Source organism: Penicillium psychrosexuale (genome assembly GCF_028828465.1).
Source record: "Penicillium psychrosexuale strain IBT 29551 chromosome Unknown utg000003l, whole genome shotgun sequence".
Lineage (NCBI taxonomy): Eukaryota > Fungi > Ascomycota > Eurotiomycetes > Eurotiales > Aspergillaceae > Penicillium > Penicillium psychrosexuale.
In genome coordinates, this window is record NW_026643188.1 from 624,842 (window position 1) to 640,953 (window position 16,112).

The following is a 16,112-nucleotide window of genomic DNA, read 5'->3' on the forward strand; positions in this document are numbered from 1 at the left end:
GCGCTCATTTATCTGCCCTTTCCCTTTCCAGTTTTGATTTTGTTTTCAACCTCCTGGCTGTCCTTTTTATACCCCGGTTTTCTGATGTTCATTGGACTCTGGCTGTACCACTAGCATATTCCACGCGGATTCCTTGTTCATCCATAGTCGAAAAATCGCTTTAATTGCCCTGTGGAGGCTCCTATCTTTCACCAAACCCATTATGATAAGGATAACCTGAAGGTTTGTAAATTCGACAATACCAGGGTGGAAATGATGACCTGTCATCAGCCCGATTCGATAGGTACAGACTTACTCTGCAGCGATGCCTTTTTTTACCCTACGATGTAGAAGTACCTACATACTCTGTACTGTTGGCAATAGTTAGTAACCGGGTGTGATACCTAGTTAACTAGTGAGGTCGCTCCACGTTTGCCCCTTAATAGACTGAAACTACTTTCCCATGGAGGAAAATCGCGCATACTAAGGAGTATGATATCTGGTATTGTTGATTGATGATCATGCATAAGCAAGACCACTGCGGATATCATGTCTCGCGAGGAGCAATATGATTGTATATGATTCAAATGAGAAGCGTACACATCTTAGACTGGGTATCACTCCGATGGTGAGCGCATGGTTATAGGCTTGATACCTGTTGTCCGCACAGGTCTCATTGACCACCTACCGGTCAGCTGAGGGATTGCATACCCACCAAGGCTGAGACGTAATTCATGGATTGTGTGAGTATGGAGTTTGACAAGAAAGATATAGTGATTGTATGCATTTTGATATCTGATATGATATAATACGAATCTATACCAATTTCTACGGCGACTGTAAAATGTACGTAAAAGTCTATAGATGCCCAATACCAATCTTACCATACCACGGTCGGGCGTGACTGCCGTCCCCTGCATATTAAACCGCCAAAAGGAAATTCTCACCGACTCACCTCCTCTCCTCTTTCTTCTCCTTCTTCAGGGCTCTCAGCATCATCTCTCCCTTTTATTCAAGGCTTTGCCCTTGTTCTTTATTCTCTCGATATTCCCCCCCGGACCTTCCCGGCTCATCTCCTTTTCTTGACCTCAGTACAGCTTTGGTCCCGTTATCTTCAGGTATGCCTAGATCGAGTCGTTCTCCTTTTTGCCTTTTTGACTTTCAGTTTTCTGTTACATTCCCTTGCCCTATGTACTTCATTGCATCATATACAAAGTGTGTTGTGTTTCTGCTGTGTTCGTTGACCTGGCCCAGCCCTCTCAAGTTGCCTGAGGCTTAGGTGTCAACCCCTCTCATTGACTTCCTTGTTTCTTTGCCTCACACTTCTTTCTTCCTCTCCACTTCCTTTACACCCCTTTATACTCCATCGATATCAGCTTTGCATACAGTTCTACTTCGTCAACAGGATTTGAACACTAATTCTCAATCTTCTAGCCTCAAGTCCTTCCTCACGGCTAAGCGCTGTGCCCCCATCGGTTCAAGATGACGACCATGGTCAGTGTTAATTTCTTCCTTTCTTTCTTTTTCACTCGGAGTCATACCTCGAGTGGCTGGAGAATATTACGCTCGGATTATACCATGACTTTCTGATTGTCAACAAGATGTCAACCACCCGTTTTACTGACATTGCCTCCAGGATTTGCGAGTCGGTAACAAGTACCGCATTGGCCGTAAGATCGGCAGTGGCAGTTTCGGTGATATCTATCTCGGTATGCATATAACAAATCTGGCTTAACCCCTGCATAGCAACTCATAATTTCTAGGAACGAACATCATCTCCGGTGAGGAGATTGCTATCAAGCTCGAGAGCGTCAAGGCCAAGCACCCCCAGCTCGAATATGAAGCCCGTGTCTACAAGTCGCTCGCCGGTGGTGTCGGTATTCCCTTCGTTCGTTGGTTCGGTACCGAATGTGATTACAATGCCATGGTCATCGATCTTCTGGGACCCAGTTTGGAGGATCTTTTCAACTTCTGCAACCGCAAGTTCTCGCTCAAGACCGTTCTTCTTCTTGCCGATCAGCTCATTTCCCGCATCGAATACATCCACGCCAAGTCCTTCATCCACCGTGATATTAAGCCTGACAACTTCCTAATGGGTATTGGTAAGCGTGGCAATCAGGTCAACGTAATTGATTTCGGTCTTGCAAAGAAATACCGTGACCCCAAGACTCACTTCCACATTCCCTATCGTGAGAACAAGAACCTTACTGGAACTGCCCGTTATGCCAGTATCAACACTCACCTCGGTGTCGAGCAGTCCCGACGTGATGACATGGAATCTCTGGGTTATGTTATGCTCTACTTCTGCCGTGGTTCTCTCCCCTGGCAGGGTCTGAAGGCTGCTACCAAGAAGCAGAAGTACGACCGTATCATGGAGAAGAAGATGACCACCCCTACCGAGGTCCTCTGCCGTGGTTTCCCCAACGAGTTCGCCATTTACCTGAACTACACCCGTTCGCTGCGCTTTGATGACAAGCCCGATTACTCCTACTTGCGCAAGATTTTCCGCGACCTCTTCGTTCGCGAGTCCTTCCAGTACGATTACGTCTTCGACTGGACCGTGTACAAGTACCAGAAGAACGCCGCCATGATCGTGGACGCTTCCAAGAAGGATAAGGATGCCGAGGATCAGCAGCGCCGCCAGGCTCTGCCTGCTACTGGCCAGATTGGAGCCAGTGGTGCCGCCAAGCCCGGTGCCATCTCCAGCCAGCGTCGTAAGGTCGTCGAACGCGGCGCCCTCGACACTCCGGACACCAACCGTGCCGTGGGAGGTAGTGACAGGATGTGAGTACATGAAACCTGGTTCCGAGTAGGGAACCCCTTCTTTCTTATCTCCTACGTTGAGTGATTTGCATTTCGTGACGCTGGCGTGGAGGACCCTTATGTTCTGAATCTGACTAATCGCATAGTCTTCGGCGTTAGGCTACGTTCTGCCTCGAAAGGTGCTGCTTTGGGTTATGGACCCTCCGGTGGCCGTTCGAAGCCGGACGCAGGACCGGAGGAGCACTGGTACTAATAGTGTTTACACGACAGTGAGGCTATGTGTCATATGTGCCTCCTGTCTGTTCACATTCTTATCTACTAAGAAACCGGGGACCTCATGTCGCCTTAGAGCGGACCATGTCGCACTCAGCCTTCTCGGATATTTCTTTGTTTTTTTCTTCTTGGATCTCTATTCATTCTGCACTCCCCGACAGCCCTCCTATCCCGTTTTCGATCAGATTTCGATCTCAGCCGTTTCGATTCGCTTATGTTTATCGCCTGCTCTATGCCCCATGAAAGCCTTGCCGATTGGGTGGACAATCTTGTGCTGAGCCTGCGAAAACTTTGTCGACTATTTTTCTGTCTTTTCGGATTCTTGTACCCGTTCTGCGGGACAACCGATTACACATCTCGAAACGCTTCTGATATTGTGGCTTATTCTTACGTCTTCGCCCTTTGGTTTCTCTTTACAACCTGGCATCTTCGGTCAGAATGACCACAGGGCAAGACTAAGGGAGATGCAAACGACGGCCTCAGCCCGCAATTTTTCTCGTCGGATTGTTTAATCGCTGGTAATGGAGATCCTTGAATGCATCTTCGGATGCGCTGCCAATCATTGCTTACCCCCCTTTCTTTACTCATAATGTTTCTTCTCTGCCCTCGATCCTCCCTTGCTTTTTTTCTTGCGTTTATCTGGCGATGATTAATTTGTGAACTATCGACGCTCAATGGGGACGAGGTGTGGCCTCCAATATGGCCAAGAGGGGGTTCGGGACAGAGAAAGCTTTCGGAAGCATTGCTCTGCAGGCTTTCTGGATTTCTGCTCAAGCTACATTGCAGAAATTACCGTTACAGAAGGCTTCCAGGGCAATCCCGCTCTGCAGGAAGCTGGTGTGGTTGGCGACGGACATTGGTTAGGGTCGCTTCCGGGGTGGTATGCGTCGATTTGTGTCAAGTTATTTCTCTTAGCTTTCTCTACACTGCACTTTCAATTTGCTTACTCCCATCTCAACTGGAATTGTGCTATTCAACTCGCAACCAGACCACCATCGCCCCAACATCCGTACTTCCCGGTCCAAAAAGAGTAAAAAACGATGAGATCATCGAAAGTTTGGCCCACGCACCGAACAACTCTTGGAATCGATGGACATTCGAGAGGTTACATGTAGACCTTGGAAGTATACCTTGAATCGAGATGGTATAGGAGTGTCATGACAACATTGAATTCTGTACATCGTACAACGGAACGCCCCCCGGTACATGAAACTCGAGCAGATAATAGATTTTCCTCAAAAGTTTTCCTACCCTCACCTCCTAACTTTCCGACAAGCCCTCGATACCTTGGAATCTGTCTACGATTCTGTAATGGATTACTCTTTCTATGATCCCCGATCACAGCCCTCGGGCTTCTCGCTCTACGGGCTGCCTACCCCCGACCAACCCCATGCCCAACCAGATACATTCGCCCCTGTGGTAGGTTCTTTGTTCCCCCACACCGTCAAGAACTTGTCGCTAATAGACCAGAATAATTACCAAAACTTCCCTGGCTATATCCCCTCATTCCCTGCCGACCCCTCCTTTGTCCCGCCACCGCATTCACCGCCAGACTCGGTCAAGCACTCTGCTTCCAGCGATGCCGCCAACACTCAGCACACACGCCCCACCTCATACGACGGCGATGAAACTCAATTCGCCGACCCGGCCTTAGGGAGGAGTAGCAGCGAGGAAAAGGACTCAGCGCCCGCACAAAGCAAGCGCAAGGCACAAAACCGAGCAGCGTATGTGACATATCCAACCCACGTGTCTAGAGACATCTATCCCCGTAAAGCAAACACTAACAGGTTCCACTCGTTACACAGTCAACGGGCATTCCGGGAGCGTAAGGAACAGCACGTCCGCGACCTCGAAGACAAAGTAAACAGCCTCGAACAAGCCTCCAACACCTTACAAGCCGACAACGAGCGCCTCAAGCGCGAGCTGGCCCGGTACACAACCGAGAATGAGATCCTGCGCGCGACATCACAACACGCCAACCGCGGACATGTCGGCGCAAACGAGAATCCTGAACCAACGGTTACGGGCCCAATGAAGTACTCCCCAACAGACTTCCATACCACATTTATGGCAGACCGCCCTGGCACGTCTCGAAACCTGCACCACCGTCTGACCGTGTGTCCGATCACCGGTGAGAAGTTGCTGGATGCGGGTGCTACGTGGGACCTTATTCAGAAGCATGAGCTGTTTGAGCGCGGCCAACTTGATATCGGTGATGTCACGGAGCGTTTGAAGGGTATGTCGCAGTGTGATGGACAGGGCCCTGCTTTTAAAGAGAGCCAGGTGCGCCGGGCTATTGAGGAAAGTGTGGCTGCTGGTCGTGATGAGTTGATTTGATGTGGTATCCTTTTTCTCCGGGTACCACTGATACGGTTATGATTGATGTTCTTTGGCGTTGGAATTGATGGGATGAACAGCGATTTTATCATCCGATTCGTTGTTGATTCAGTATATACGTGATTTGGTTGCGTTTAGGAGCGTCTGAGCTATATACTTGAATTTTGGCTTCTTTACCTCCATTGCAATGGGTGCCTACATACATAGTTTGCATGGTTTTGAGTATGCATATTTACTAGATAGTCGTCATCATGAAACCCAGAGTATATGGCAAGAAACTCTCTACACATGTAGATAATTCTAATTGGGGCCAATAAGGTATCATTCTCTTGGCTTCTGTCGACGTAGAACGGGGGTCATCATTTTTGGATATGTTCATAATATACATACACACAAGCCAAATCATAACATTTGCAGTATTTTCAATCGCAAGGAAATCAATCCCAATCATCATCATAATCTTCAACGTTCAGATCATCGTCTTTCTTGTAGTCGTCCTCGTCATCACGCTTCTTCAGCCGAACATCACTCTCCTTCAACGCACCGATCTCCACGAGCAAACGCTCAATGTCTATACATTTGATCAGTATATCATTCTTATTTTACTCCTGCCTTGAACGTAACTTACCTTCGATCTTGGTCCGGGGTCCCTTCAACTGCTGGAGCGTGACAAGCTGCTTCTTGATCTCGGTATCCTTATATACCAGGATTGTGGGCGTGTTCTTCTCTGGATAGCCCTCAATACACATGTCGGCACGAATCTCACAGAACTTGATATCGCCGAATTTGGCAGCAAGCTGCCGCCAGAGCTCCGTCAACACGCGCGATTCAACATTCCCGCCCATCGATGTGAGGTTGACTAGTACGAAAGCATTGTTTGATGCTTCTGTCACCTCGCGGGCATAATCGACTTTCTGAAGTGGGTAGACTTGGTTGAACAGGCTGGTTTGTTGGAGGGTGGAGAGCTCGGCGAGACGCTTTTGCCTGTTTGATTGGTACCGTGAGCAAAGGGAACCCTTTCAGGTATATTAACTATTACATGAAAGCTTACCGGTAAGTCTCGAGAAACGTCTCATCTTCCTCATCCTCCAGTGCGTCTAGCTCATCAAGGTCCTTGTCCTCGAGTCGGTTCTCGTGCGCCCTGTGCTGTGCGGCGATCAGAGCCTCTTGGATCAGAGGTTCGGGGTCTTTGGGCTTTTCGGGAATAATGCCATGTTGACGGAGGATATCATTCCTATACAATATTCAACAACTGGTTAGCTATTGCCTTCAGGTTATACCTTGCCGGTGGCGGGGGTGTGTGCAAGTAATAGACTTACCACTCGGTATCCTCCTTGGGGTCAACTTCAACCTGCATAGTATATTGAAATGATCAAAGATGTATAGATTAAGTTCAATCCAAGCGAAATATGGGGGAACCGAGGGGGAGTTAGAGGGGATGAATGCGCTGCCTTGGATCGTGATGCCACCTGTTTGCAGTGTTTGGTTCGGGCCAAACACACGGAAGGCCACCTTCAACTTGTCAATAGCTGGCAGTTCTCAGCTTTGAGGGTTCGAGATTCACTACCACCGCATTTACCCCGATTATATCCTTGTCTTCTTCTCCGATTTACCCTCTTTAAGCCTTCAATTCCTGCGTGGTTATGCAACTGTTATAGTCACTCACACCGCCCTACCCTGCTTCTGTGTACTCGACCCGTGTCACAATTGCACCAACTCCACCTTTCTAATACGACGGCAACCACTCATTGCTGGTGCAATTCCAGCTGCTGGGCAACATGAGTTACATGAAGAAAAACGAAGATGAGGACCAGGTCATGATCAAGCTTGATCGGACCTCCGTTTTCCAAGATGGTGTGCAATGAACAATACCCCCTGGCGCCTACATGCGCTGCACATATTCAATGCTAACGAGATAACTCTCCTAGCACGCCTATTCAATTCCTCTCCTATCTCGCCGCGAACATGCCGAACGTTACTCACCAAGATCGCTGTCCTCATGTTCACCGGGGAGCAGTTCCCTACGAATGAAGCCACCACTCTCTTCTTCGGAATATCCAAGCTCTTCCAGAACAAAGACCCGTCATTGCGGCAGATGGTGTACCTGATCTTGAAGGAGCTGGCTGGCACCGCCGAAGATGTGATCATGTCGACAAGTATCATTATGAAGGACACTGCGGTGGGAAGCGATGTCTTGTACCGGGCCAATGCCATCAGAGCGCTCTGCCGCATTATCGATGTAGGTCGTCGGTCGCGAGGACTTCAATGGTTGAGGGGATTTGCTGACAATTGCAAAAGGGTTCCACAGTACAGGGTATCGAGCGACTTATCAAGACCGCCATTGTTGACAAGACCCCCTCGGTGTCCTCCGCGGCCTTGGTCTCTTCCTACCATCTCCTTCCCATTGCGCGCGACGTTGTCCGGAGGTGGCAGAGCGAAACACAGGAAGCGGCCTCGTCATCGAAATCATCAACCGGGTTCCTTGGTTTCTCAGGCTCACAGAGCCACGCTATCTCGAACTCGAATTTCATGACACAGTACCATGCCATCGGTCTTTTGTACCAGATGCGCTCGCACGATCGCATGTCCTTGGTTAAAATGGTACAACAGTACGGCGCTGCAGGTGTGGTGAAGAGCCCGGCTGCTCTGGTTTTGTTGGTACGTCTGGCGGCCAAATTGGCTGAGGAGGACCAAGGTCTCCGGAAACCCATGATGCAGATGTTGGATGGCTGGCTCCGCCACAAGCATGAGATGGTCAACTTTGAGGCGGCCAAGGCTATTTGCGATATGCGCGATGTTACCGATGCCGAGGCAACGCAGGCAGTTCATGTTCTCCAGCTCTTCCTGTCCTCTCCCCGGTCGATCACCAAGTTCGCTGCCATCCGTATCCTACACAACTTCGCCTCTTTCAAGCCACACGTCGTCAATGTCTGCAACCCTGATATCGAGTCCCTCATCTCTAACTCGAACCGTTCAATCGCAACGTTCGCCATTACGACACTGCTCAAGACCGGCAACGAAGCCAGCGTTGACCGTCTGATGAAGCAAATCTCGGGCTTTATGGCTGATATCACCGACGAGTTCAAGGTCACTATTGTCGAAGCTATTCGCACTTTGTGTTTGAAGTTCCCCAGCAAGCAGGCCGGTATGCTCGTTTTCCTGAGTGGTATCCTGCGGGACGAGGGCGGATACGAGTTCAAGCGCACTGTTGTTGAGAGCATGTTCGATTTGATCAAGTTTGTCCCGGAAAGCAAGGAAGATGCGCTTGCTCACCTCTGTGAGTTCATTGAGGATTGCGAGTTCACCAAGCTTTCGGTTAGAATCCTGCACCTGCTTGGTTCCGAGGGCCCCAAGACTACCCATCCCACAAAGTATATCCGCTACATCTACAACCGCGTCGTATTGGAGAACGCCATCGTACGCGCCGCTGCTGTCACCGCATTGGCCAAATTTGGTGTTGGCCAGCAAGACCCCGAAGTCAAGTCTAGTGTCCATGTTCTCCTCACCCGTTGTCTTGATGATACCGACGACGAGGTGCGAGACCGTGCTGCGCTTAACCTGCGTCTGATGTGTGAAGACGATGAGTCGGCGAGCGCTTTCATTAAGAACGGTAAGGTCTTGTCCATGACTAGCAATGGTAATTTTACTAATGGTTATAGACTCAATGTATTCCCTTTCCACGTTTGAACACCAGCTCGTCATGTATGTGACGTCTGGTGACAAGGGGACATTCGCTACTGCCTTCGATGTTGCCACCATTCCGGTTGTCTCACACGAGCAGGCGCTGGCCGAAGAGAGGACCAAGAAACTTACCTCAGCTACTCCCACTCTCAAGGCGCCTTCGACCGGTCCCCCGAAGGGCAAGGCAGCCGGCGGTATGGCCGAAGCGGCCAGCGCCTCCGCCACCCAGAAATACGCAGAGCAACTTCTGCAGTACCCCGATATCAAGGCTTACGGTATTTTGCTCAAGTCCTCCGCGCCTGTCGAGCTTTCCGAGAGCGAAACCGAATACGTTGTTACGGCCGTCAAGCACATTTTCAAGGAACACATCGTGGTACAATATGATATCAAGAACACACTTCCGGATACTATTCTTGAGAATGTCACCGTGGTTGCCACGCCAGAAGAAGAGGACGTATTGGAGGAAGACTTTATCATTCCTGCCCCCAAGCTGCCCACAGACCAGCCTGGTGTTGTCTACGTTGCTTTCAAGAAGCTCACCGGCGAGAACAGCGTCCCCGTCACCTCCTTCACAAACATCCTCAAGTTCACCAGCAAAGAAATCGACCCTGTAAGCGGCGAGCCGGAGGACAGCGGCTACGACGACGAGTACCAGGTGGAGGACCTCGAGCTGACAGGCAGCGACTATGTCATCCCGACATTCGCCGGCAGCTTCGACCACGTCTGGGAGCAGACTGGCGCCAACGGCGAGGAGGAAAGCGAAACCCTGCAGCTTAGCAACATGAAGGGTATCAACGGTATGTACAAGTCCTGTATATTCCTCTGTGTTATAAATACTCATACTTTTAATCCCAACAGATGCCACGGAACAACTGATCTCGGCGCTATCTCTGCAACCTCTAGAGGGCACCGACGTGGCCCTCAACAGCAGCACACACACGCTCAAGCTGTTCGGCAAGACCGTCTCCGGCGGCCGTGTCGCCGCTCTCATCAAGATGGCCTACTCCAGCAAGGCCGGTGTGACTACCAAGATCACCGTTCGGGCAGAAGAAGAGGGCGTTGCCGCCGCTGTGATTGTTTCTGTGTCTTAATCCCTTTCTCCCCTTTTCTTTTTGTCGTTACGTGCTTAATCCTGGTCGGGGGGACAAGAGCGTGTGTCTTTTTCATGTGTCTTGGTTCGTTAGATTGCGTCGTCCACCCCTCAAAACTTGTCAATGCAACTTTTCATCCAAATATCATATCATATTCATGCATACACTTGAGTTTCATGGGTATTTCTTCAGTGTAGCAGTTACTAGTGTATAATCGCGAGCTTGATTCTTAATACTGCCTTGTCCGTAGGTTAAGAGTAGACAAGAAGGTCTAAAATTGTTAGCTTATATTAGCCACAGTAGGATATTACGATCAAAGTAAAACAAGTATAAATGTTTGAAAGACAGCTAAAAGATTTTGTTTTTATATGCTTCTTGTAATGCTATGAGATAATTCCACACAGTGCAAAATCAAGGACGCAGACGCTGAGGGTCACGGGGGAAGAGCGAAGCCAAACGGACGTTAGGCAAGCCAAGGAAGAACATAACAATACGGTTGAGACCAAGACCACCACCGGCGTGAGGGGGGCAACCCTGGCGGAAAGCATTGAGGTAATCCTCGAAGCCCTCCTGGTTAGGCTCAAGACCCTTGGAGCGCATAGACTCCTCCAACTCCTTGATATCGTTGATACGCTGGGCACCAGACATGATCTCTTCGCCACGCATGAAGAAGTCGTACGAGTTAGAGAAGCGCTTGTCGTCGGGATCGGCCTTGGTGTAGAAGGGACGGACAGCCATGGGGAACTTGTCGAGCACGTAGAAGTCGGTGTCGTACTTCTCACGGATGATTTGGCCGAGCTGCTTCTCCATCGCGGTGGAGAAGTCGTTCTCGAAGCGTTCTTGCTCTGAGACGTCGACACCGGCTTCCTTCAGAAGCGCAACACCGTCCATGTAGTTCAAGCGCAGCGCCTTACCGTCCTTGGGAAGCTTGAAGTCGCCGGCCTTGGGGTAGGACTTTTGGATGGTGGCGATCTGGGTTGCGTAGCGCTCCTTGAGCTGGGTGAGGATGAAGACAAGGAGGTCTTCAGCGAACTCCAGAACCTCGTGGTAGTGGCCACGGAAGGTCTTCTCGAAATCGAGACCGGAGAACTGTAGGTCATGTCAGAATAATCTGTTTCTTTTTTTCCTGTTCGGGAAAATATATCAGTAGGTCATACCTCAGTCAAGTGGCGGTGGGTGTTGCTGTCCTCGGCACGGAATACGGGGGCGATCTCGAATACGTTCTCCATATCACCGGCGATACACATCTGCTTGTATAGCTGGGGACTCTGCGCCAAGTAGGCATTGCGCTTGAAGTACTTCACCTCGAAGACACCGCTGCCACCTTCTGTGGCAGCACCAACCAGCTTAGGTGTGGAGATCCACCGGGAGCCACTCTTAATCATGTACTCAGCAAATAGCTGGGAGACACCGCTGGAAATCCAGGTGATGGCCTGGCTGGTCTCGGTCTGCAGATCGAGGACCCGGTTATCAAGGCGAGTCTTGAGGGTGACGATGGGAGCACCCTCGGCATCAACCTGAGCACCTTCATCAATGCTCTCTGGGGGCGGGCGCTCAGCATCCTTGACTTGCATAGGGAGCATCTGCGCAGCCTCGGAGATCATGTAGACCTTGCGAATGTGGATCTCTAGGTGGCTGATGGACGCAGACGAGATCGGAATCTCGGGCTTCTTCACAATACCGGTAATCTGCACAATCGAGTTGACGTTCAGGCCTCCGGTGTACTTGATCATCTGTCGCGAGATGGGCTCCGCGGCCGCAATGACGGCCTGCACTTTTTGTCCCTGCTGGCGCAGCATCAAGAATGCAAGCTTAGCACTCTGCACACGCGCATTGTCCACACGCGCCACAACTGTCACCTCCTTCTCGTAGTGTTCCTCTGAGAGTTCGCTGAATCGTGTAGACGGGATGGCGTTCTCGGCCTCTGGGAGAGGGCCGTACAGATCCTTGGCTGTGTCGTTGGCCTCCTGGGCTGCGGCCTGGGCCTTTTCTTGCGCTGCACGCGCCGCAGCCTTCTCTGCCTTGGCCTTATCCTTTGCGGCCTTCTTCAGTGCGTTCTTGCTTGCGTTCTTGGTCTCACCTTCCGCGGCGGGAGCGGAGGCATCCTGGGCCTCGGGCTTGGGACGGTGGGGCAATTCGGAGTCGGCCATGGTGCTGCAAAGACAATTAGAGGGAGCAAAGTGTTAGGTCAGATATGGTGTATCCTACCTTAATAATTTTTTATCCTGAGAAATTTGCAGGAGTTAATACAGCAGGCTGATTGTAAGTAGAGCTGCGGAGAAAACTGTTTCGTCGACTCACCCCGCCGAACGATCAAGCCCTAAGAGGGGTAGGCGGTGTGGAGACTCAGGCAGATCTACCTTGACTGTATATGTACGGAGTACATCCATGCATGTTAATCAGTTGTATCTACATTTGTTATTACATGATAGCTTGAAAAAATGCATTAGAGGTAATTATGTGGATTGGCGCTGGTAGCTATTTGGAACAAACACATATAAACATAGATTGGCGCCATGTTGATGCCGATCTTCATATCAATGTAGAGTATCCAGCGTCCCTTGATAATCATGCAGCAGGCCAGTTCGAGTTCTTCAGTGCCCATTGAACACCTTTTTGCACATTGTCAGCAATTGTCTCAGGGATCCAAGCAGGCTCTCCGCCACGGTATACCCCAGTGCGGACAAGGATCGAGTGCCAGCTACTGCCAATTTCACTGCGATAGGAGTTGGCTCCTCGGATATCTGACTCTGGATTATCACCGACCATATATACTCTTTCCAGGGGCGTGCTTTCAGCAGAGCTTCCAAATGTTCTCAGCCGGTTCCGAAGCAATTGACGCTCTGCAAACTGGTAGGTGGGTTGATAAGGTTTGCCGATCACGGTCCTTTTCAACTCAATACCCTTGCTGGGGCCACCTGTAGCCGCAGCCCAGACGCCCTCAAGCGCTTCCCGGAATCCGCCCTGACCAAGACGGGGCAAGGGGTAGGCGGCGGCCCACCACAGATCTGGATTAGAAAAGTACAGATGGGGCTGGCCATCCTGCTGGTACCCATGATTGGGGAGATCGATTCGACCGTTCTTTTCAGACAAAGTGCCTAGACGGCCTTGCGATGAGAGGAGGAGGTCCATAATAACCTGGGTGTCCAACGCCCAATCACGAGGATCATTGAACACAAAGACAGCGTCGATCTTCAAGGTCTTCGACGCATCATTAAAATCAACGGGGTGCGGGAGCGGTCGGGCAAATGTTTTATAATAGGCGCTGAAGTTCATCGAAAACGGACAGACAGCGGGGTTGGCCATAAGAATATCCGCCGGAGTGACAACATTTTTGAAGCCGTACCTATTACTATTGCTTAGTATATATCATTCAGTAATAGGGAGGGGTCCTTGGCATACCGTTCTGCCACGCGCCGGCAGTTATCCCCATCGCCTCCGGCCACTAACACACACTTGTGTTCTAGGGCGCTCGACTCGTCCGGTCCCTTGACCAGCTCAGCAAAAGGTGAGTGACTCTGCACAATGTCTGTAGCATCCAGTGGTATCCCTAGTTTCTCGCTGATTTCCGCGACACGCTCCGTCTCGTGTTTACCGCCGCCGTTGGTGAGCAGAAGAAAGGGGATTCCTTGCTCCTTCAGGAGAGCAAGCGAGTCGGCGGCACCGGGCAAAGGTTTCGATGCGCGGAGGAGGACGCCATCAATGCTGTAGCATGTGAGAATAAACTCCAGTGAATTGCGTTCGCTAGTCAATACTCACTCAAATGCAAATGCGAAGTTAGGGATCGGTCGAGAACTAGCTGTTTGGATAGCCCGGCGGGTGATAGTTTTATGAGTAGAGAGACATTGACGCTGCAATAGGCCAAATGACCGCCAAAGGGTTTGCGATCTCATTGTGGTCGTGATCCTGGGAAATGTGTACAAAAGGAAATGTACGTCATTTCCAGGTTCCCCCGGGACCGTGCCGGCCAGATCTTTCCCTCCGAACTTCCATTTCCCCACTTTCGACCCTTTACACTTCCCTTTGATTCGAAATTTTAAAGAAAGGGACCATGGTATTTGAATCAAATAGGGTAAATAACCAAATCAATCACGGATTAACCAGCATTTTCACTGTCGGCGCATCATTATTCTCCTCAAAAATGTATCCTCTCTAGTTCAACTAGTACTCTCGCTTCAATCTGTTTTATAGGTTGTGCTATTGTACATTGCTAGAAAGATAGCTGCCGGGGCAGTAGCATGACCCATAAACGGCTAATATAAAGAGAGAGGCATATATATAAGACTTCATAAGAATGTATGAATGAATCTTTAGCACATTGGCTCAGCCATGACATAGAGACCCAAGTCAAAAAGAGAATCAAGCTCTTCCTCAGGACACTTATCAATGTTCTTCCACAACCACTTGTCGATTTTGGCATGTGATGCTTCGGGTATTATTCCAAGGCAGCTAGCGCTGATACCAAGAGCGCACAATCGAGAGAGATTCATTTTCAGGGCCTTGCAAATATCATCGGGATCAATGACTGTAGAAAAGTTCTCGTTATATGGTGCCGTGAGCTCCAGTCCACGAATTGACAGAGGAGAATCCCTTGAGTCGAATGCAGGAAGAATGAGAAATTCGTAAAGCAGATCAATGGGTATTCGAAGAGACTCTAAAGCCATGAGTGCGCGTAAGATCCCAGATGGTCCCTCCTTGAACATCTCGCTATTGGCACTGTGGATGATCAACTGCATAAGTGTGGTACGGAGCTGCTCGTTGATGAGGATATCTTCCAAGATGGGAGTGTTCAGACTGTAACAACCACATAATGTCAACGATACCAAGTTGGGAGGCCACCTGAATGAATACATTTTATCTGTAACAAATTGCCCGCCAACCCGGAGGTATCTTAGATTGGGCGGCCAATCTTCAGTGGAACTATCGTCTGTGATGAGAGTTGAAGATGAGAGCTCAAGAGATTGCAGTTTGTCGATATTGCTGATGGCTTTCTTGATAGCAGGGAGCGCGATTGGCTCAGCTACTAAATCAAGGGAAAGATAGCAAAGCTCCTTGCATTTTGCTAAGGGTGCAAGGCTGTTGATACTGTGGAGAGGAATTAGCTTGAGGTTGGATAGGATGTTGTGATAGCCATTTACTTACGAAAAAGAGATCCTCGGAGCAACAAAAGTCCTCAGGTTCTTCTTCACTCGACCTAGAAGCCGTGCCGTTAGGCTATTCGAGCTGTGATGGACCAATGATCCGAGGTTCAGGACATGAACTAGCGAACCCAAGTCTACTTTTCTTCGCCCTCGGGAGCGAATCGATGGGCACACAGTGTTGGTGAAAAGCAAGAAGCTATTCCCTTCGTCAAGTTGAGGTCGGTAGTAGAGAAATTCGATGCCAGCAGAGTACCACTGGCGAGAGACCGAACAAAATCTTTGAAGCGTGACTTGGTAACTTGGGGGGTCGGCATTATTCCTCCAACCATCAAAAATGAATTTGGCGATGTGTATTAAGACCTCTGTAGGGAGGTAGACACATTGGCGAGAGTTCATGACTTCGGTGAAGTCGACCCGCCTTTGCATTTTACAAGTGGAACAAACAATAAGTTTTCAAATTAATATTGTGAAGAATCCGTGTGCCGAAAATATTATGTGTGGCGTTTCGTAACGATTAAGGATGAAGATGGCAAGGAAGAGGCAACAGAGAGACCGAACCGCTTCCGAGATAGGCAAAGACACAGGTCATCTCAAGTGAAGTGGGATTATTAGTTGATTCAGCATGGAAGTAGAAGGGAAAAAGTTCCAAGGAAAGATAAAAAAGACATGAGGTGGATTGAGACACAAATAATTGGAGATGTGAAGATAGTCCGATGACGATCCTTATCTTTTTTACCGGCAGATCTAGGTCCCCGCCTTCGATAAGCAATTATTGTACACCGCCTTGGGCTCGGTTGTATACAAATTTCTCTAGGATTATGATAGCAGAATAAAACTGGAAATATTG

General features: G+C 49.6%; 7 protein-coding genes across 7 annotated transcripts; 3 read left to right on the forward strand and 4 right to left on the reverse strand.

The window, feature by feature from the left end:
* Nucleotides 1-1,461: 1,461 nt before the first annotated feature.
* On the forward strand, nt 1,462-2,995 carry N7518_004150 (casein kinase 1 family protein; the record flags this gene model as incomplete). The annotated part of the gene is made up of 4 exons (XM_057185077.1): nt 1,462-1,473; nt 1,616-1,688; nt 1,743-2,750; nt 2,889-2,995. 4 exons carry the CDS (start codon nt 1,462-1,464, stop codon nt 2,993-2,995), a joined length of 1,200 nt encoding a protein of 399 aa, XP_057041847.1.
* A 1,331-nt stretch (nt 2,996-4,326) lies between these two features.
* Nucleotides 4,327-5,352, forward strand: rsmA (putative bZIP transcription factor (Fcr3); the record flags this gene model as incomplete). Its single annotated transcript, XM_057185078.1, has 2 exons — nt 4,327-4,739; nt 4,821-5,352. 2 exons carry the CDS (start codon nt 4,327-4,329, stop codon nt 5,350-5,352), a joined length of 945 nt encoding a protein of 314 aa, XP_057041848.1.
* A 437-nt stretch (nt 5,353-5,789) lies between these two features.
* On the reverse strand, nt 5,790-6,709 carry N7518_004152 (phosducin family protein; the record flags this gene model as incomplete). The annotated part of the gene is made up of 4 exons (XM_057185079.1): nt 5,790-5,923; nt 5,981-6,336; nt 6,404-6,586; nt 6,672-6,709. 4 exons carry the CDS (start codon nt 6,707-6,709, stop codon nt 5,790-5,792), a joined length of 711 nt encoding a protein of 236 aa, XP_057041849.1.
* A 300-nt stretch (nt 6,710-7,009) lies between these two features.
* N7518_004153 (coatomer subunit gamma) lies at nt 7,010-10,124 on the forward strand (the record flags this gene model as incomplete). Its single annotated transcript, XM_057185080.1, has 5 exons — nt 7,010-7,206; nt 7,281-7,591; nt 7,651-8,962; nt 9,012-9,830; nt 9,892-10,124. The coding sequence occupies exons 1-5, from the start codon at nt 7,131-7,133 to the stop codon at nt 10,122-10,124; spliced, it is 2,751 nt and encodes a 916-aa protein (XP_057041850.1). The 5' UTR covers nt 7,010-7,130.
* A 411-nt stretch (nt 10,125-10,535) lies between these two features.
* Nucleotides 10,536-12,274, reverse strand: dps1 (putative aspartyl-tRNA synthetase Dps1; the record flags this gene model as incomplete). The annotated part of the gene is made up of 2 exons (XM_057185081.1): nt 10,536-11,213; nt 11,282-12,274. 2 exons carry the CDS (start codon nt 12,272-12,274, stop codon nt 10,536-10,538), a joined length of 1,671 nt encoding a protein of 556 aa, XP_057041851.1.
* A 418-nt stretch (nt 12,275-12,692) lies between these two features.
* On the reverse strand, nt 12,693-14,017 carry N7518_004155 (putative HAD superfamily hydrolase; the record flags this gene model as incomplete). Its single annotated transcript, XM_057185082.1, has 3 exons — nt 12,693-13,470; nt 13,527-13,829; nt 13,884-14,017. 3 exons carry the CDS (start codon nt 14,015-14,017, stop codon nt 12,693-12,695), a joined length of 1,215 nt encoding a protein of 404 aa, XP_057041852.1.
* A 417-nt stretch (nt 14,018-14,434) lies between these two features.
* On the reverse strand, nt 14,435-15,691 carry N7518_004156 (F-box domain protein; the record flags this gene model as incomplete). Its single annotated transcript, XM_057185083.1, has 2 exons — nt 14,435-15,209; nt 15,267-15,691. 2 exons carry the CDS (start codon nt 15,689-15,691, stop codon nt 14,435-14,437), a joined length of 1,200 nt encoding a protein of 399 aa, XP_057041853.1.
* Nucleotides 15,692-16,112: the final 421 nt, after the last annotated feature.